Source organism: Lucilia sericata, unplaced genomic scaffold (assembly GCF_015586225.1).
Source record: "Lucilia sericata isolate MDLA Ls3-8-SP2 unplaced genomic scaffold, ASM1558622v1 Contig001092F_arrow, whole genome shotgun sequence".
Lineage (NCBI taxonomy): Eukaryota > Metazoa > Arthropoda > Insecta > Diptera > Calliphoridae > Lucilia > Lucilia sericata.
Window position 1 is genome coordinate 71706 of NW_023995066.1, and position 14528 is coordinate 86233.

Sequence of the window (14528 nt, forward strand, 5' to 3'; positions counted from 1 at the left end):
ACTAGAACTGAACTAGAACTGAAACTCGAACTGAACTAGAACTGAACTAGAACTGCACTAGACCTGAACTAGAACTGAACTAGAACGAACAGAACTGAACTAGAAACTGAACTAGAACTGAACTAGAACTGAACTAGAACGAACTAGAACTGAACTAGAACTGAACTAGAACTGAACTAGAACTGAATAGAACTGAAACTAGAACTAGAACTGAACTAGAACTAGAAATAACTGAACTAGAACTGAACTGAACTGAACTAGAACTGCACTATAGAAACCTGATACTAGAACTGAACTAGAACTGAACTAGAACTGAACTAGAACTGAACTAGAACTAACTAGAACTGAACTAGAACTGAACTAGACTGAACTGAACTAGAACGAACTAGAACTGAACTAGAATGAACTAGAACTGAACTAGAACTGAACTAGAACTGAACTAGAACTGAACTAGAACTGAACTAGAACTGACAACTAGGCAACTGAACTAGAACTGACTAGCACGAACTAGAACTGAACTAGAACTGAACTAGAACTGAACTAGAACTGAACTAGAATTAACTAGAACTGAGCTAGAACTAAACTATAACTGAACTATTTTTTAAATAAATTTCCGTTAAAAGGTGTGATAGATGTTTTATCCTAGTTATGTTTCACATTTATTTTGTTTTAAATGTCAACTTAATTGATTATTCGATATTATTGTTTTTGACAGATTAAACTATTTAAAATATTAATAAGCACAATTAAACACACAGCAAACCGTCATTTATTTACTTGTAAGAATTTAAAAATTAATTACAAATCATGAACTAACAGAAAATATTTATGAATAATTAAAACACCGAAAAAACCAATCAACCACAAATTATTGTATAAATTTACAAAAGGAAAAAAAACTATTTATTTAATTTTAAAAATTTAATTATATTTGAGGTTTTTTCAGCTTTATATGAAGGCATTGTTAAATAGGTTTAAATTAAAAAGTTAAGGCTAAATAAATATTTTAATATTTATGCATTTGGTAAAATATATATTATGTATAATAACAATAAGAAATTCCATTAAAAATAACGATATAAAAAAATATTTAAACATATTTAACTACTCTTACAAATCAATAATTAATAAACCTATAACTTTTCAATATGTTAACTTATAATTGCCTTGTTAAATATTGAACATAATTTATTTATTTTCTAATTTTCTTTTCTTTGCTCTTGACTATAAAATTTTAAAAACTACATAATTAAAATTTGTATAGTCTAGCCTTAGGCCTGAACATTGATTATGAATTGTGGTTTTTTATTTGCAAACATTTGAAAGTTTTCAAAAGTATTCTTGTACATTTTTACTTTCTTTAATTTACTTTCTTTAGTTGCATTATTTTGGGCTATTTAACATATTAATTGAATAAATATTTATTAAGGTTATAAATTTTATAACATTTTTAATTAAATATTAAATTTTATTTGCAGAAATACCAATAATATCATGTTAAACTATTTCACTGTCGACAAGCAAGATAAATTGTCAATAGCATGAGCTAAATAGCAGAATTTAAGGAATTAGTTCATTTCAAGTGCAGTTCTAGTCAGTTCTAGTTCAGTTCTAGTTCAGTTCTAGTTCAGTTCTAGTTCAGTTCTAGTTCAGTTCTAGTTCAGTTCTAGTTCAGTTCTAGTTCAGTTCTAGTTCAGTTCTAGTTCAGTTCTAGTCAGTTCTAGTTCAGTTCTAGTTCAGTTCTAGTTCAGTTCTAGTTCAGTTCTAGTTCAGTCTAGTTCAGTTCTAGTTCAGTTCTAGTTCAGTTCTAGTTCAGTTCTAGTTCAGTTCTAGTTCAGTTCTAGTTCAGTTCTAGTTCAGTTCTTAGTTCAGTTTAATCTAGTTTCAGTTCTAGTTCAGTCTAGTTCAGTTCTGTTCAGTTCTAGTTCAGTTCTAGTTCAGTTCTAGTTCAGTTCTAGTTCAGTTCTAGTTCAGTTCTAGTTCAGTTCTAGTTCAGTTCTAGTTCAGTTCTAGTTCAGTTCTAGTTCAGTTCTAGTTCAGTTCTAGTTCAGTTTAGTTCAGTTCTATTCAGTTCTAGTTCAGTTCTAGTTCAGTTCAAGTTCCAGTTCTAGTCAGTTCTAGTTCAGTTCTAGTTCTAGTTCAGTTCTAGTTCAGTTCTAGTTCAGTTCTAGTTCAGTTCTATAGTTTCAGTTCTAGTTCAGTTCTAGTTCAGTTCTAGTTCAGTTCTAGTTATTCTAGTTCAGTTCTAGTTCAGTTCTAGTTCAGTTCTAGTTCAGTTCTAGTTCAGTTCTAGTTCAGTTTAGTTCAGTTCTAGTTCTAGTTCAGTTCTAGTCAGTTCTAGTTCCGTTCTAAGTTCAGTTCTAGTTAGTTCAGTTCATTTCTAGAGTCAGTTAGTTCAGTTCTAGTTCAGTTCAGTTCAGTTCTAGTTAGTTCTAGTTCAGTTCTAGTTCAGTTCTAGTTCAGTTCTAGTCAGTTCTAGTTCAGTTCTAGTTCAGTTCTAGTTCAGTTCTAGTTCAGTTCTTAGTTCAGTTCTAGTTCAGTTCTAGTTCAGTTCTAGTTCAGTTCTAGTTCAGTTCTAGTTCAGTTCTAGTCAGTTCAGTTCTAGTTCAGTTCTAGTTCAGTTCTAGTTCAGTTCTAGTTCAGTTCTAGTTCAGTTCTAGTTCAGTTCTAGTTCAGTTCTAGTTCAGTTCTAGTTCAGTTCTAGTTCAGTTCTAGTTCAGTTCTAGTTCAGTTCTAGTTCAGTTCTAGTTCAGTTCTAGTTCAGTTCTAGTTCAGTTCAGTTCAGTTCTAGTTCAGTTCTAGTTCAGTTCTAGTTCAGTTCTAGTTCAGTTCTAGTTCAGTTCTAGTTCAGTTCTAGTTCAGTTCTAGTTCAGTTCTAGTTCAGTTCTAGTTCAGTTCTAGTTCAGATCTAGTTCAGTTCAGTTCAGTCTAGTTCAGTTCTAGTTCAGTTCTAGTTCAGTTCTAGTTCAGTTCTAGTTCAGTTCTAGTTCAGTTCTAGTTCAGTTCTAGTTCAGTTCAGTTCAGTCTAGTTCAGTTCTAGTTCAGTTCTAGTTCAGTTCTAGTTCAGTTCTAGTTCAGTTCTAGTTCAGTTCTAGTTTAGTTCTAGTTCAGTTAGTTCAGTTCTAGTTCAGTTTCTAGTTCAGTTCTAGTTCAGTTTAGTCTAGTTCAGTTCTAGTTCAGTTCTAGTTCAGTTCTAGTTCAGTTCTAGTTCAGTTCTAGTTCAGTTCTAGTATTAGTTCAGTTCCAGTTCAGGTCTAGTTCAGTTCTAGTTCAGTTCTAGTTCAGTTCTAGTTCAGTTCTAGTTCAGTTCTAGTTCAGTTCTAGTTCAGTTGTAATTTAGAGATTTAATTATTCACATAATATAAAAAAGAATTATTAATTCAATACATTTAAAACTTTAAAAATTTTCCACCGATAAGAGCAACATAAAATGTTAAAAATTTCTATTTTTGTTGGTCATCTAACCAATGACCACAATTCAATATTTATTTCTAAAAAGAGTTTCAATCACACTGAAATTGGGATACACCCATATATAAACAAATACATAGAGACAAATATGTATATAAATATTTTATACATACATAAGTATATAAATATGCACTCATACAAACAAACTGAAGCTAAAGTTCATGTATAGTGTGTGAACGTGTGTCCGGAGAGGACAGTGATTCTTTAATTGATTACTTCTAGTTGCTAAAATAACTACTTATTTGTTAAAGGATTAAAAAATTTTTTCTACATTTCAAAGTGATTTTGCTAAATTATTGGGCACTACTTTATTGACAATAGACTTGCCTTCTTCCTTAAGAAGTTTATTTTTATATTTCTTAAAATTTACTCTCTAAAAAGGCTCTACAATATCATCCTGCAAAACTACTGGGTTGTTTGTTTATATGAATAAGTATTTGCTGTTGTGTTGTATTGGCCTGGTATAAGTGGTTTTTTCGGTTGACGTGTATTATTGTATGTTGATGGCCATTGTATATAGTTGTTGCTGTTAACGTTGTAGTAGTAATACAATTGGTAGTATTAGTTGTTGTTTTCATTATTGGCATTGTTATGTATTGGCAGTAGTAGTAGTAGCAGTACCAGTAGCAGTGGTAATGGCTAATTCGGAAATTGTATTTGCTTGTAACAAATATAAATCAAATTTCATGTATTTTGTCCCAACCGTATATTGTGGTTGGACAAGAGAACAAAAAAAAAATACCAGCAACAATAATAAAATTCCTTATTTTGGAAAAATTATAACAAACAATTTTATTTTTCGTTTTTTTTTTCTAGTTATAATAGAATATTGAAATTGAAAAGGAAATCGATAAATTGTTATCAGATTTAATTAAAATAAAAATGTCAAAATTCTACTTCAATAGTATGGTAATTTTTTGAGGAATTTTCATTTTTCCAGGAGTGTTGAAAATTATAATATTTATTTGTTAACCAGAATGATGGATATTTTTAGTTATCATTGACAATCAGGTGAACAGTTTTAATTGAATTTGTTGAAGAGAAAAAAGTAATTTGTAAAGTAAAGATTTAATTTTTTTTGAATGTAACGGAAATTTGTTAAAATAAACTGAATATTTGCAACAATCAGGTCCTCTGAAGATCAAGAAATATCGTAAGTAGTAGATAACTCAGTAATTTCAATATCCTACTTTTTCTGACTTATTTTCTTACCGTTTATTATTAAATCGGTTATAAATAGCAATTACATGTTGTTGCTATTTTTAAACATACATGTATTGTTCATGTTTAAAATTCATTACGATTGCAGTGAGTTTCAGTTTCATTAATGTTTTGCTGTTATTCGGTGGGTTTTCAATTTTTAATTTTACGATTTTTACCCACATTTGTGGCATAAACGGCACATATGAGTGCAAAAAATTTGTTACGTGTAGTAACATGTATGCTAGTTTGTTTAAAATATTTAAAAGCTGTAGAGCACAAAAAAAAAAAGAAAAACAAGAAACATAAATGCATACTTAAGTTTTAACATGTTTGTTAAGCACCTGAACATCGAACATTCTCAACATTAGTTGAGGCAGCTACAGCAGAAAGCGACAGTAATGAAATGCTCTGCAAAACTCATGTGTTGAAACACAATAACCCAAAGAATAACCAATATACGTACATATACATACACATGTGTTACGTACATATATATGTATATATTTGCCATGAAAGAGCATACATACAATGGGTTGTGCTTACAAATGAAAATTATATATCCACAAATGTTGTTGTTTAAATTTTATTGGTTTAACACTAACTAAACAATGCAGCGTCAAAGTGTCCCTGCAAGAAGCTTGAAGATCTTTAAACAGATTTGATAGATGACAAGTCCGGTTGCAAAAACAAATGTCTTTTACTGGAATAGAACAAATCTTTAACAAGACTACAATATTGATTATATAGGTTAGATTATAGACTAGACTATACACTAGACTAGACTTACTAGACTAGACCTAGACTATAGACTAGACTATAGACTAGACTATAGACTAGACTATAGACTAGACTATAGACTAGACTATAGACTAGACTATAGACTAGACTATAGACTAGACTATAGACTAGACTATAGACTATAGACTAGACTAGACTATAGACAGACTATAGACTAGACTATAGACTAGACTATAGACTAGACTATAGACTAGACTATAGAATAGACTATAGACTAGACTATAGACTAGACTATAGACTAGACTATAGACTAGACTATAGACTAGACTATAGACTAGAACTTATAGACTAGGACTATAGACTAGACTATAGACTAGATATGGCCTAGACTATAGACTAGACTATAGAACTAGACTATAGACTAGACTAGACCTAGACTTAGACCTAGACTTATAGACTTCGACTATAGACTAGATAAGACTAGGACTTAGGACTAGCTATAGACTAAGACTATAGACTAGACTATAGACTAGGACTATAGACTAGACTATCGAATATAATATAGACTAGCCTATAGACTAGAACTATAGACTAGACTATAGACTAGACTATAGGACTAGACTATAGACTAGACTATAGACTAGATATAGACTAGACTATAGACTATAGACTAGACTATAAGACTATAGACTATAGACCTAGACTATAGACTAGACTATAGACTAGACTATAGACTAGACTATTAGACTAGACTATAGACTAGACTATAGACTAGCTATAGACTAGACTATAGACTAGACTATAGACTAGACTATAGACTAGACTATAGACTAGACTATAGACTAGACTAATAGACTAGACTATAGACTAGACTATAGACTAGACTATAGACTAGACTATAGACTAGACTATAGACTAGACTATAGACTAGACTATAGACTAGACTATAGACTAGACATAGACTAGACTATAGACTAGAACTATAGACTAGGACTACTTAGACTAGACTATAGACTAGACTATAGACTAGACTATAGGACTAGACTATAGACTAGACTATAGACTAGACTATAGACTAGACTATAGACTATACTATAGACTAGACTATAGACTAGACTATAGGACTAGACTATAGACTAGACTATAGACTAGACTATAGACTAGACTATAGACTAGACTATAGACTTAGGACTATAGACTAGACTATAGACTAGACATAGACTAGACTATAGACTAGACTAGCTATAGACTAGACTATAGACTAGACTATAGACTAGACTATAGACTAGACTAGAGACTAGACTATAGACTAGACTATAGGCTAGACCATTGACTAAATAATTGGACTAAAGTAGTCTATGAAATAGTTTATAGACAAGACTACTGACTTAACTAGTTACTAAACTATAGACTACACTAGTCTACAGTATAGTTAATAGTCTAGCCTATAGGATTGTCTATAGTCCAGTCTATAGTTCAATTACATAGGCTAGTCTAGTCTATAATGTAGTCAATAGTCTAATATATAATACAGTGTACAATATATTTCATAGTACAGTATGAGGTCTATACTATAATATACTCTATAGTTTAGTCTATAGTCTAGTCTATGGTTTAGTCTAGTCTATAGTATAGGTCTATAGTCCAGGTATAGGTCTAGGCTATAGTCTGGTCTGCAGTCTAGTCCATATTTTAGTATATTATTTAGTCTATGGTCTAGTCTATAGTATTGTCTATAGTGGTCCTTCTGACCCACTCTAAACCTTTATAGTGTTAATACTTTGTCATATATTGCATGCCTTTCTTCATTGGCTCTGGTTGTTTTTCATTTTAATTGTAAACTAACAACTAAAGGCGTGATTGCTAAAGATTGAATTAAATGCTTATAAAGCTTAAGTAAGCATTTTACAAAAGCACATGACAAAAGTATATACAAAGCATACAATTTTTAAAATAAAAAACTTTAGTAACAACAGTAAAAAATGCAAAGATTTATACATGCAAAATTACAATTAAATAAATTTTAAATAAAATTTTTATTAGGAAAGTCAGGTCAACTGTTTAATAGTTATATTTAAGTGGAATTTTGTGTAATTTTTGTAGGTTTGGAATATGTATTAGTCAAGGTCCTTTTCAATAGTTTATTGCTCTAACCTGTTAACAAGAAATTATTTTAAATCTTGTTTTTAATGGAAACAAAAAAAAAAACGTGGTATGTAAGAAAGTAATAAACAGATTTTTTAAATGTCTTAAGAAAAGGGTTTAATTATAATATTTAAGTAAGAAAACATGTTTAAACATTTTGGCAAAATGTTTTCTTAAAAATCTTAATTTTGCCTAATGTGGGCCTAGTAAATTTGGTTTCTACTTCCCATAGGCCGAACGTGCAACACATTTATACATATTTTATGAAAAAACTAGTAGGTTTTTGTTTATTATACGGTCTATTAAAATATTGTTGGCATATTTGCATAAATTAATTTTTTATCAAAAAAACTAAAAAAATTCATAAATTTTTTAAGCAACACCTGCTGGCTGGCAAAAAATATAAAAATTTTCTTATATTGCTAGACTCAGACACCCACCCATATTAAAGGAAAAATGTTTCTTTTTTTCAAGATTTTAAACATAAATCGATTTTTTATAGAAACCTTTAAATCATTTTTAAGTTTTATTAAAAAAGCAGCCGCCAACAAAAATATACTTAATAAATAAAAAAAAAAAAAATATTTTCAAATTTACTCACCTTCCCAGGGACATCCTACAACTTCAGCTCTTAAACACACCGTACGATCATATTGTGAATAGGGATAGATGCGTATTTTTGTGGCAAAAATAATGGGTTGCAAAACATTTTCAACTTCACTATAAGTGTTAATATTACCGGGCAATATCTGCAATAATATAGAAAAAACAATAAAAAATTGTAGATAATCAAGCAGAAATTTATTACTGGAAAATTTTCTTATTTATTTCTTGTTGCAAGAGCTGTAAGTGCAACATGTGAAGTATAATGAACAAAAAATTATATATAAGAAGTTGTAGGTGCATTCAATTTGGCTTAAAATTAAAAACAGAAACTGAGTGCATTACTAAAGGAGAATCTTTATGAGACCTTTGAGTTGTATCTAAATGTTGTGTATGAAAACTAAAGTATAAAGAAATATATTTAGTCTATAGCTTCGCATCTCGAATTTCATTTATAACCACACGAATTTCAGTTTGCTGAAGTGGGGGAGGAATATCAATAACCATTAATGTTCTAAAGTGATATTAAATTTACAAAAGCACATGATACATTCAATATTTTATCAAAAAAATATTGAACAAATCGTTTTGTTGTCTAGCGTGCTCCTACGAACTAGAACTAGAACTGAACTAGAACTGAACTAGAACTGAACTAGAACTGAACTAGAACGGAACTATAGACTGAACTAGAACTGAACTAGAACTGAACTAGAACTGAACTAGAACTGAACAGAACTGAACTAGAACTGAACTAGAACTGAACTAGAACTGAACTAGAACTGAACTAGAACTGAACTAGAACTGAACTAGACATGAACTAGAACTGAACTAGAACTGAACTAGAACTGAACTAGAACTGAACTAGAACTGAACTAGAACTGAACTAGGAACTGAACTAACTAGAACTGAACTAGAACTGAACTAGAACTGAAACTAGAACGTGAACTAGAACTGAACTAGAACTGAACTAGAACTGAACTAGAACTGAACTAGAAACTGAACTAGAACTGAACTAGAACTGAACTAGAACTGAACTAGAACTGAACTAGAACTGAACTAGAACTGAACTAGAACTGACTAGAACTGAACTAGAACTGAACTAGAACTGAACTAGAACTGAACTAGAACGAACTAGAACTGAACTAGAACTGAACTAGAACTGAACTAGAACTGAACTAGAACTGAACTAGAACTGAACTAGAACTGAACTAGAACTGAACTAGAACTGAACTAGAACTGAACTAGAACTGAACTAGAACTGAACTAGAACGGAACTAGAACTGAACTAGAACTGAACTAGAACTGAACTAGAACTGAACTAGAACTGAACTAGAACTGACTAGAACTGAACTAGAACTGAACTAGAACTGAACTAGAACTGAACTAGAACTGAACTAGAACTGAACTAGAACTGAACTAGAACTGAACTAGAACTGAACTAGAAACTGAACTAGAACTGAACTAGAACTGAACTAGAACTGAACTAGAACTGAACTAGAACTGAACTAGAACTGAACTAGAACTGAACTAGAACTGAACTAGAACTGAACTAGAACTGAACTAGAACTGACTAGAACTGAACTAGAACTGAACTAAACTGAACTAGAACTGAACTAGAACTAACTAGAACTGAACTAGAACTGAACTAGAACTGACTAGAACTGAACTAGAACTGAACTAACTGAACTAGAACTAGAACTGAACTAACTGAACTAGAACTGAACTAGACGGAACTAGAACTGAACTAGAACTGAACTAGAACTGAACTAGAACTGAACTAGAAATGACTAGAACTGAACTAGAAAAACTGAACTAGACTGAACTAGAACTGACTAGAACTGAACTAGAATGAACTAGAACGAACTAGAACTGAACTAGAACTGAACTAGAAACTGAACTAGAACTGAACTAGAACTGAACTAGAACTGAACTAGAACTAACTAGAACTGAACTAGAACTGAACTAGAACTGAACTAGAACTGAACTAGAACTGAACTAGAACTGAACTAGAACTGAACTAGAACTGAACTAGAACTGAACTAGAACTGAACTAGAACTGAACTAGAACTGAACTAGAACTGAACTAGAACTGAACTAGAACTGAACTAGAACTGAACTAGAACTGAACTAGAACTGAACTAGAACTGAACTGAACTAGAACTGAACTAGAACTGAACTAGAACTGAACTAGAACTGAACTAGAACTGAACTAGAACTGAACTAGAACTGAACTAGAACTGAACTAGAACTGAACTAGAACTGAACTAGAACTGAACTAGAACTGAACTAGAACTGAACTAGAACTGAACTAGAACTGAACTAGAACTGAACTAGAACTGAACTATAACCGAACGTTTTGTTGAGAAGTTACTAATTTGTCCCGTTTTAAAAACACCTTACTCGTTGTCTTTGAATTTAGGGTATTTACAGATCACCTTTACCACCAACACATCTATTCTTCTTAACTCATTTCACATGTTCAAAAAACATGTAACCATGCCAAATTGTTAACCATAAATCTGTTGGTTTTTCCACTTCATCTTGAGATTAAGTAAGACTATGTATTGGTGCTACGATGGGGCAACTAGTAAGTCGTGTAGTGAGTTTTTGAAAAGGTATGAGAAAATGCTGTAAAACAATTTTGTTATTTTTTGAAGATGTTTATCGCTTCCTGACTCCTACGCTAACATTGCTTGTTTTTTATACCAAGAGAATGTTTATTGCAGATATGATGTTAAAGATTAATATAATTAAAAAATATCATATCAGCGATTAATGAAAAAACAAGGAACGAATTTTAATTGCCAGATTGAACGAGATAAGAAAAATTAATGTTAGTAACACCTGTGGGAGAATGGACATAGATAGGAGAAGGAAAAGTATATTAAAAGTTATTTAATAAAGAAATTAGTAGAAAGAAACCTAAAAGAGAAATTATGTAGAAAATACTCATTTGCTAAAGGATCATTAATGTTTTACATATTTGTAAAAAGCTAATTAATTTATGTGTTGATTTATAATATTTTTAAACAACCAACATTAAAGACCATTAAAATAAAGTCCGCAATAAATTGGTATTTAATCTTTTCACCTACGACTCACCTCCTTGCCCTGTATATTCTTCCAACGACGCCATTTTTCCATACCAGGACGCCAATACTCCACCACATAAGCTTCAGTGTATTCTTGGCCCTGACCCTTACCAAAGCGTCCTTGTGTCCGAATGCCCGTTATCACATGAACTTGCAACAAATCAATTTGTAAATATTCCTTTAATCCTCTTGATACCATGTGTTTTGGACACCATGCACCACCATTGTTATCGACCTTCAATCTGTCAATTAAAACGAGGAAAAAAATATATAAAACCGTTAGTATAAAATATATACATGAAAATCAAATAAACATATAGACGATATTTAAATGTTTCAATAATAAAGCTCCATGTGAGGTGAACGCTTCGTTGAATTAATAAATTAAGAACAACATATTTGTACTTTTAGGAGAATTGTGGAAAAAGAGAAAAAAATGATTTATTACAGTGGTGGCAGAAGCAGTGGGCCCGAAAGATTAACTGTTCTATGTTGGACTCAAAACGGGAGTGAATATCTAACTAATTAACTAACTAACTAACTAACAAACAACAAACTAACTAACTAACTAACTAACTAACTAACTAACTAACTAACTAACTAACTACTAACTAACTAACTAACTAACTAACTAACTAACTAACTAACTAACTACTAACTAACTAACTAACTAACTACTAACTAACTAACTAACTAACTAACTACTAACTACTACTAACTAACTAACTAACTAACTAACTAACTACTAACTAACTAACTAACTAACTAACTAACTACTAACTAACTAACTAACTAACTAACTAACTAACTAACTAACTAACTAACTACTAACTAACTAACTAACTAACTAACTACTAACTAACTAACTAACTAACTACTACTAACTAACTAACTAACTAACTAACTAACTAACTAACTAACTAACTAACTAACTAACTAACTAACTACTAACTAACTAACTAACTAACTAACTAACTAACTAACTACTAACTAACTAACTAACTACTAACTAACTAACTAACTAACTAACTAACTAACTAACTAACTAACTAACTAACTACTAACTAACTAACTAACTAACTAACTAACTAACTAACTAACTAACTAACTAACTAACTAACTAACTAACTAACTAACTAACTAACTAACTAACTAACTAACTAACTACTAACTAACTAACTAACTAACTAACTAACTACTAACTAACTAACTAACTAACTAACTAACTAACTACTAACTAACTAACTAACTAACTAACTAACTAACTAACTACTAACTAACTAACTAACTAACTAACTAACTAACTACTAACTAACTAACTAACTAACTAACTAACTAACTACTAACTACTAACTAACTACTAACTAACTAACTAACTAACTAACTAACTAACTACTAACTAACTAACTAACTAACTAACTAACTAACTAACTAACTAACTAACTAACTAACTAACTAACTAACTAACTAACTACTAACTAACTAACTAACTAACTAACTAACTAACTAACTAACTAACTAACTACTAACTAACTAACTAACTAACTAACTAACTAACTAACTACTAACTAACTAACTAACTAACTAACTAACTAACTAACTAACTAACTAACTAACTAACTAACTAACTAACTACTAACTAACTAACTAACTAACTAACTAACTAACTAACTAACTAACTAACTAACTAACTAACTAACTACTAACTACTAACTAACTACTAACTAACTAACTAACTAACTACTAACTAACTACTAACTAACTAACTAACTAACTAACTAACTAACTAACTAACTAACTAACTAACTAACTAACTAACTAACTAACTAACTAACTAACTAACTAACTACTAACTACTAACTAACTAACTAACTAACTAACTAACTAACTAACTAACTAACTAACTAACTAACTAACTACTAACTAACTAACTACTAACTAACTAACTAACTACTAACTAACTAACTACTAACTAACTAACTAACTAACTACTAACTAACTAACTAACTAACTAACTAACTAACTAACTAACTAACTAACTAACTAACTAACTAACTAACTAACTAACTAACTAACTAACTAACCTACTAACTAACTAACTAACTAACTACTAACTAACTAACTAACTAACTAACTACTAACTAACTAACTAACTAACTAACTAACTAACTAACTAACTAACTAACTAACTAACTAACTAACTACTAACTAACTAACTAACTAACTAACTAACTACTAACTAACTAACTAACTAACTAACTAACTAACTAACTAACTAACTAACTAACTAACTAACTAACTACTAACTAACTAACTAACTAACTAACTAACTAACTAACTAACTAACTAACTAACTAACTAACTAACTAACTACTACTAACTAACTAACTAACTAACTAACTAACTAACTAACTACTACTAACTAACTAACTAACTACTAACTAACTAACTAACTAACTACTAACTAACTAACTACTAACTAACTAACTAACTAACTAACTACTAACTAACTAACTAACTAACTAACTAACTAACTAACTACTAACTAACTAACTAACGAACTACTAACTACGACTAACTAATACCTAACTAAGCTTTTTAAAAGGAATTCTTCTCTCCAAAAAGTTTCTTCTTCAAAGTTTTGTTATAGAAAAAGTTCTTATAGAAAAGCTTCTTTAAAAAAAGTTTTTATTTTCTTCTAAAATATTTCTTTAAGAAAATTTCGTTAAAAAAGTGTTCTTTTACAAAGGCTTTTTAAAAACAGATTCTTATTAAAAAGTTTATTTCCAAAGTTCTGTGCTGGAAAAGCTTCTTTATAATGTTTGTTTCTAAAAAACTTTGTTAGTACTGAACTGAAAACATTTAGACTTAAAATTCAGATATGTTTGTACATTTTCCATATCCCACTGTAGCCAAATGCATAAACATATCTGAGTATTTATGTTCGCACATCTGATTACTTGTAACTAACGTATTGTTGCTGTAGCTGCTGTTACTGATATAAAACGACAACAGTAGCATCATAATATTGATGATAAGTATAATTTTTTTTTGCTATAAAGGATTATCATAAAACACTCTAGCATACATTTTTTTCATTGTAATGATAACTGTTGGAAAAGTAAAAAAAATCAATAATAAAATATTATAGCGAATATGGTGTTTATAAAGCGGAAAATTGGTCTAGGTTGGCAATAGTAGTATTTTTGTTGTTATGGAGATTGCTTGTTTTTTTACACTTGGCGAGTAATTAAATGTTGTTGTAGGGCAGTTGTT

The 14528-nt window shown here is 30.2% G+C and overlaps 1 protein-coding gene across 1 annotated transcript in view; it reads right to left on the reverse strand.

Annotated features, from left to right (window-relative positions):
• The window catches only part of LOC119609951 (discoidin domain-containing receptor 2-like), a gene marked incomplete at both ends in the record, with an annotated part of 129201 nt that overhangs the window by 51054 nt on the left and 63619 nt on the right, over positions 1-14528 (reverse strand). Inside the window, 2 exon segments of the mRNA XM_037965002.1 lie at positions 8159-8306; positions 11263-11494. Coding sequence (XP_037820930.1) covers positions 8159-8306; positions 11263-11494 — 380 coding nt within the window.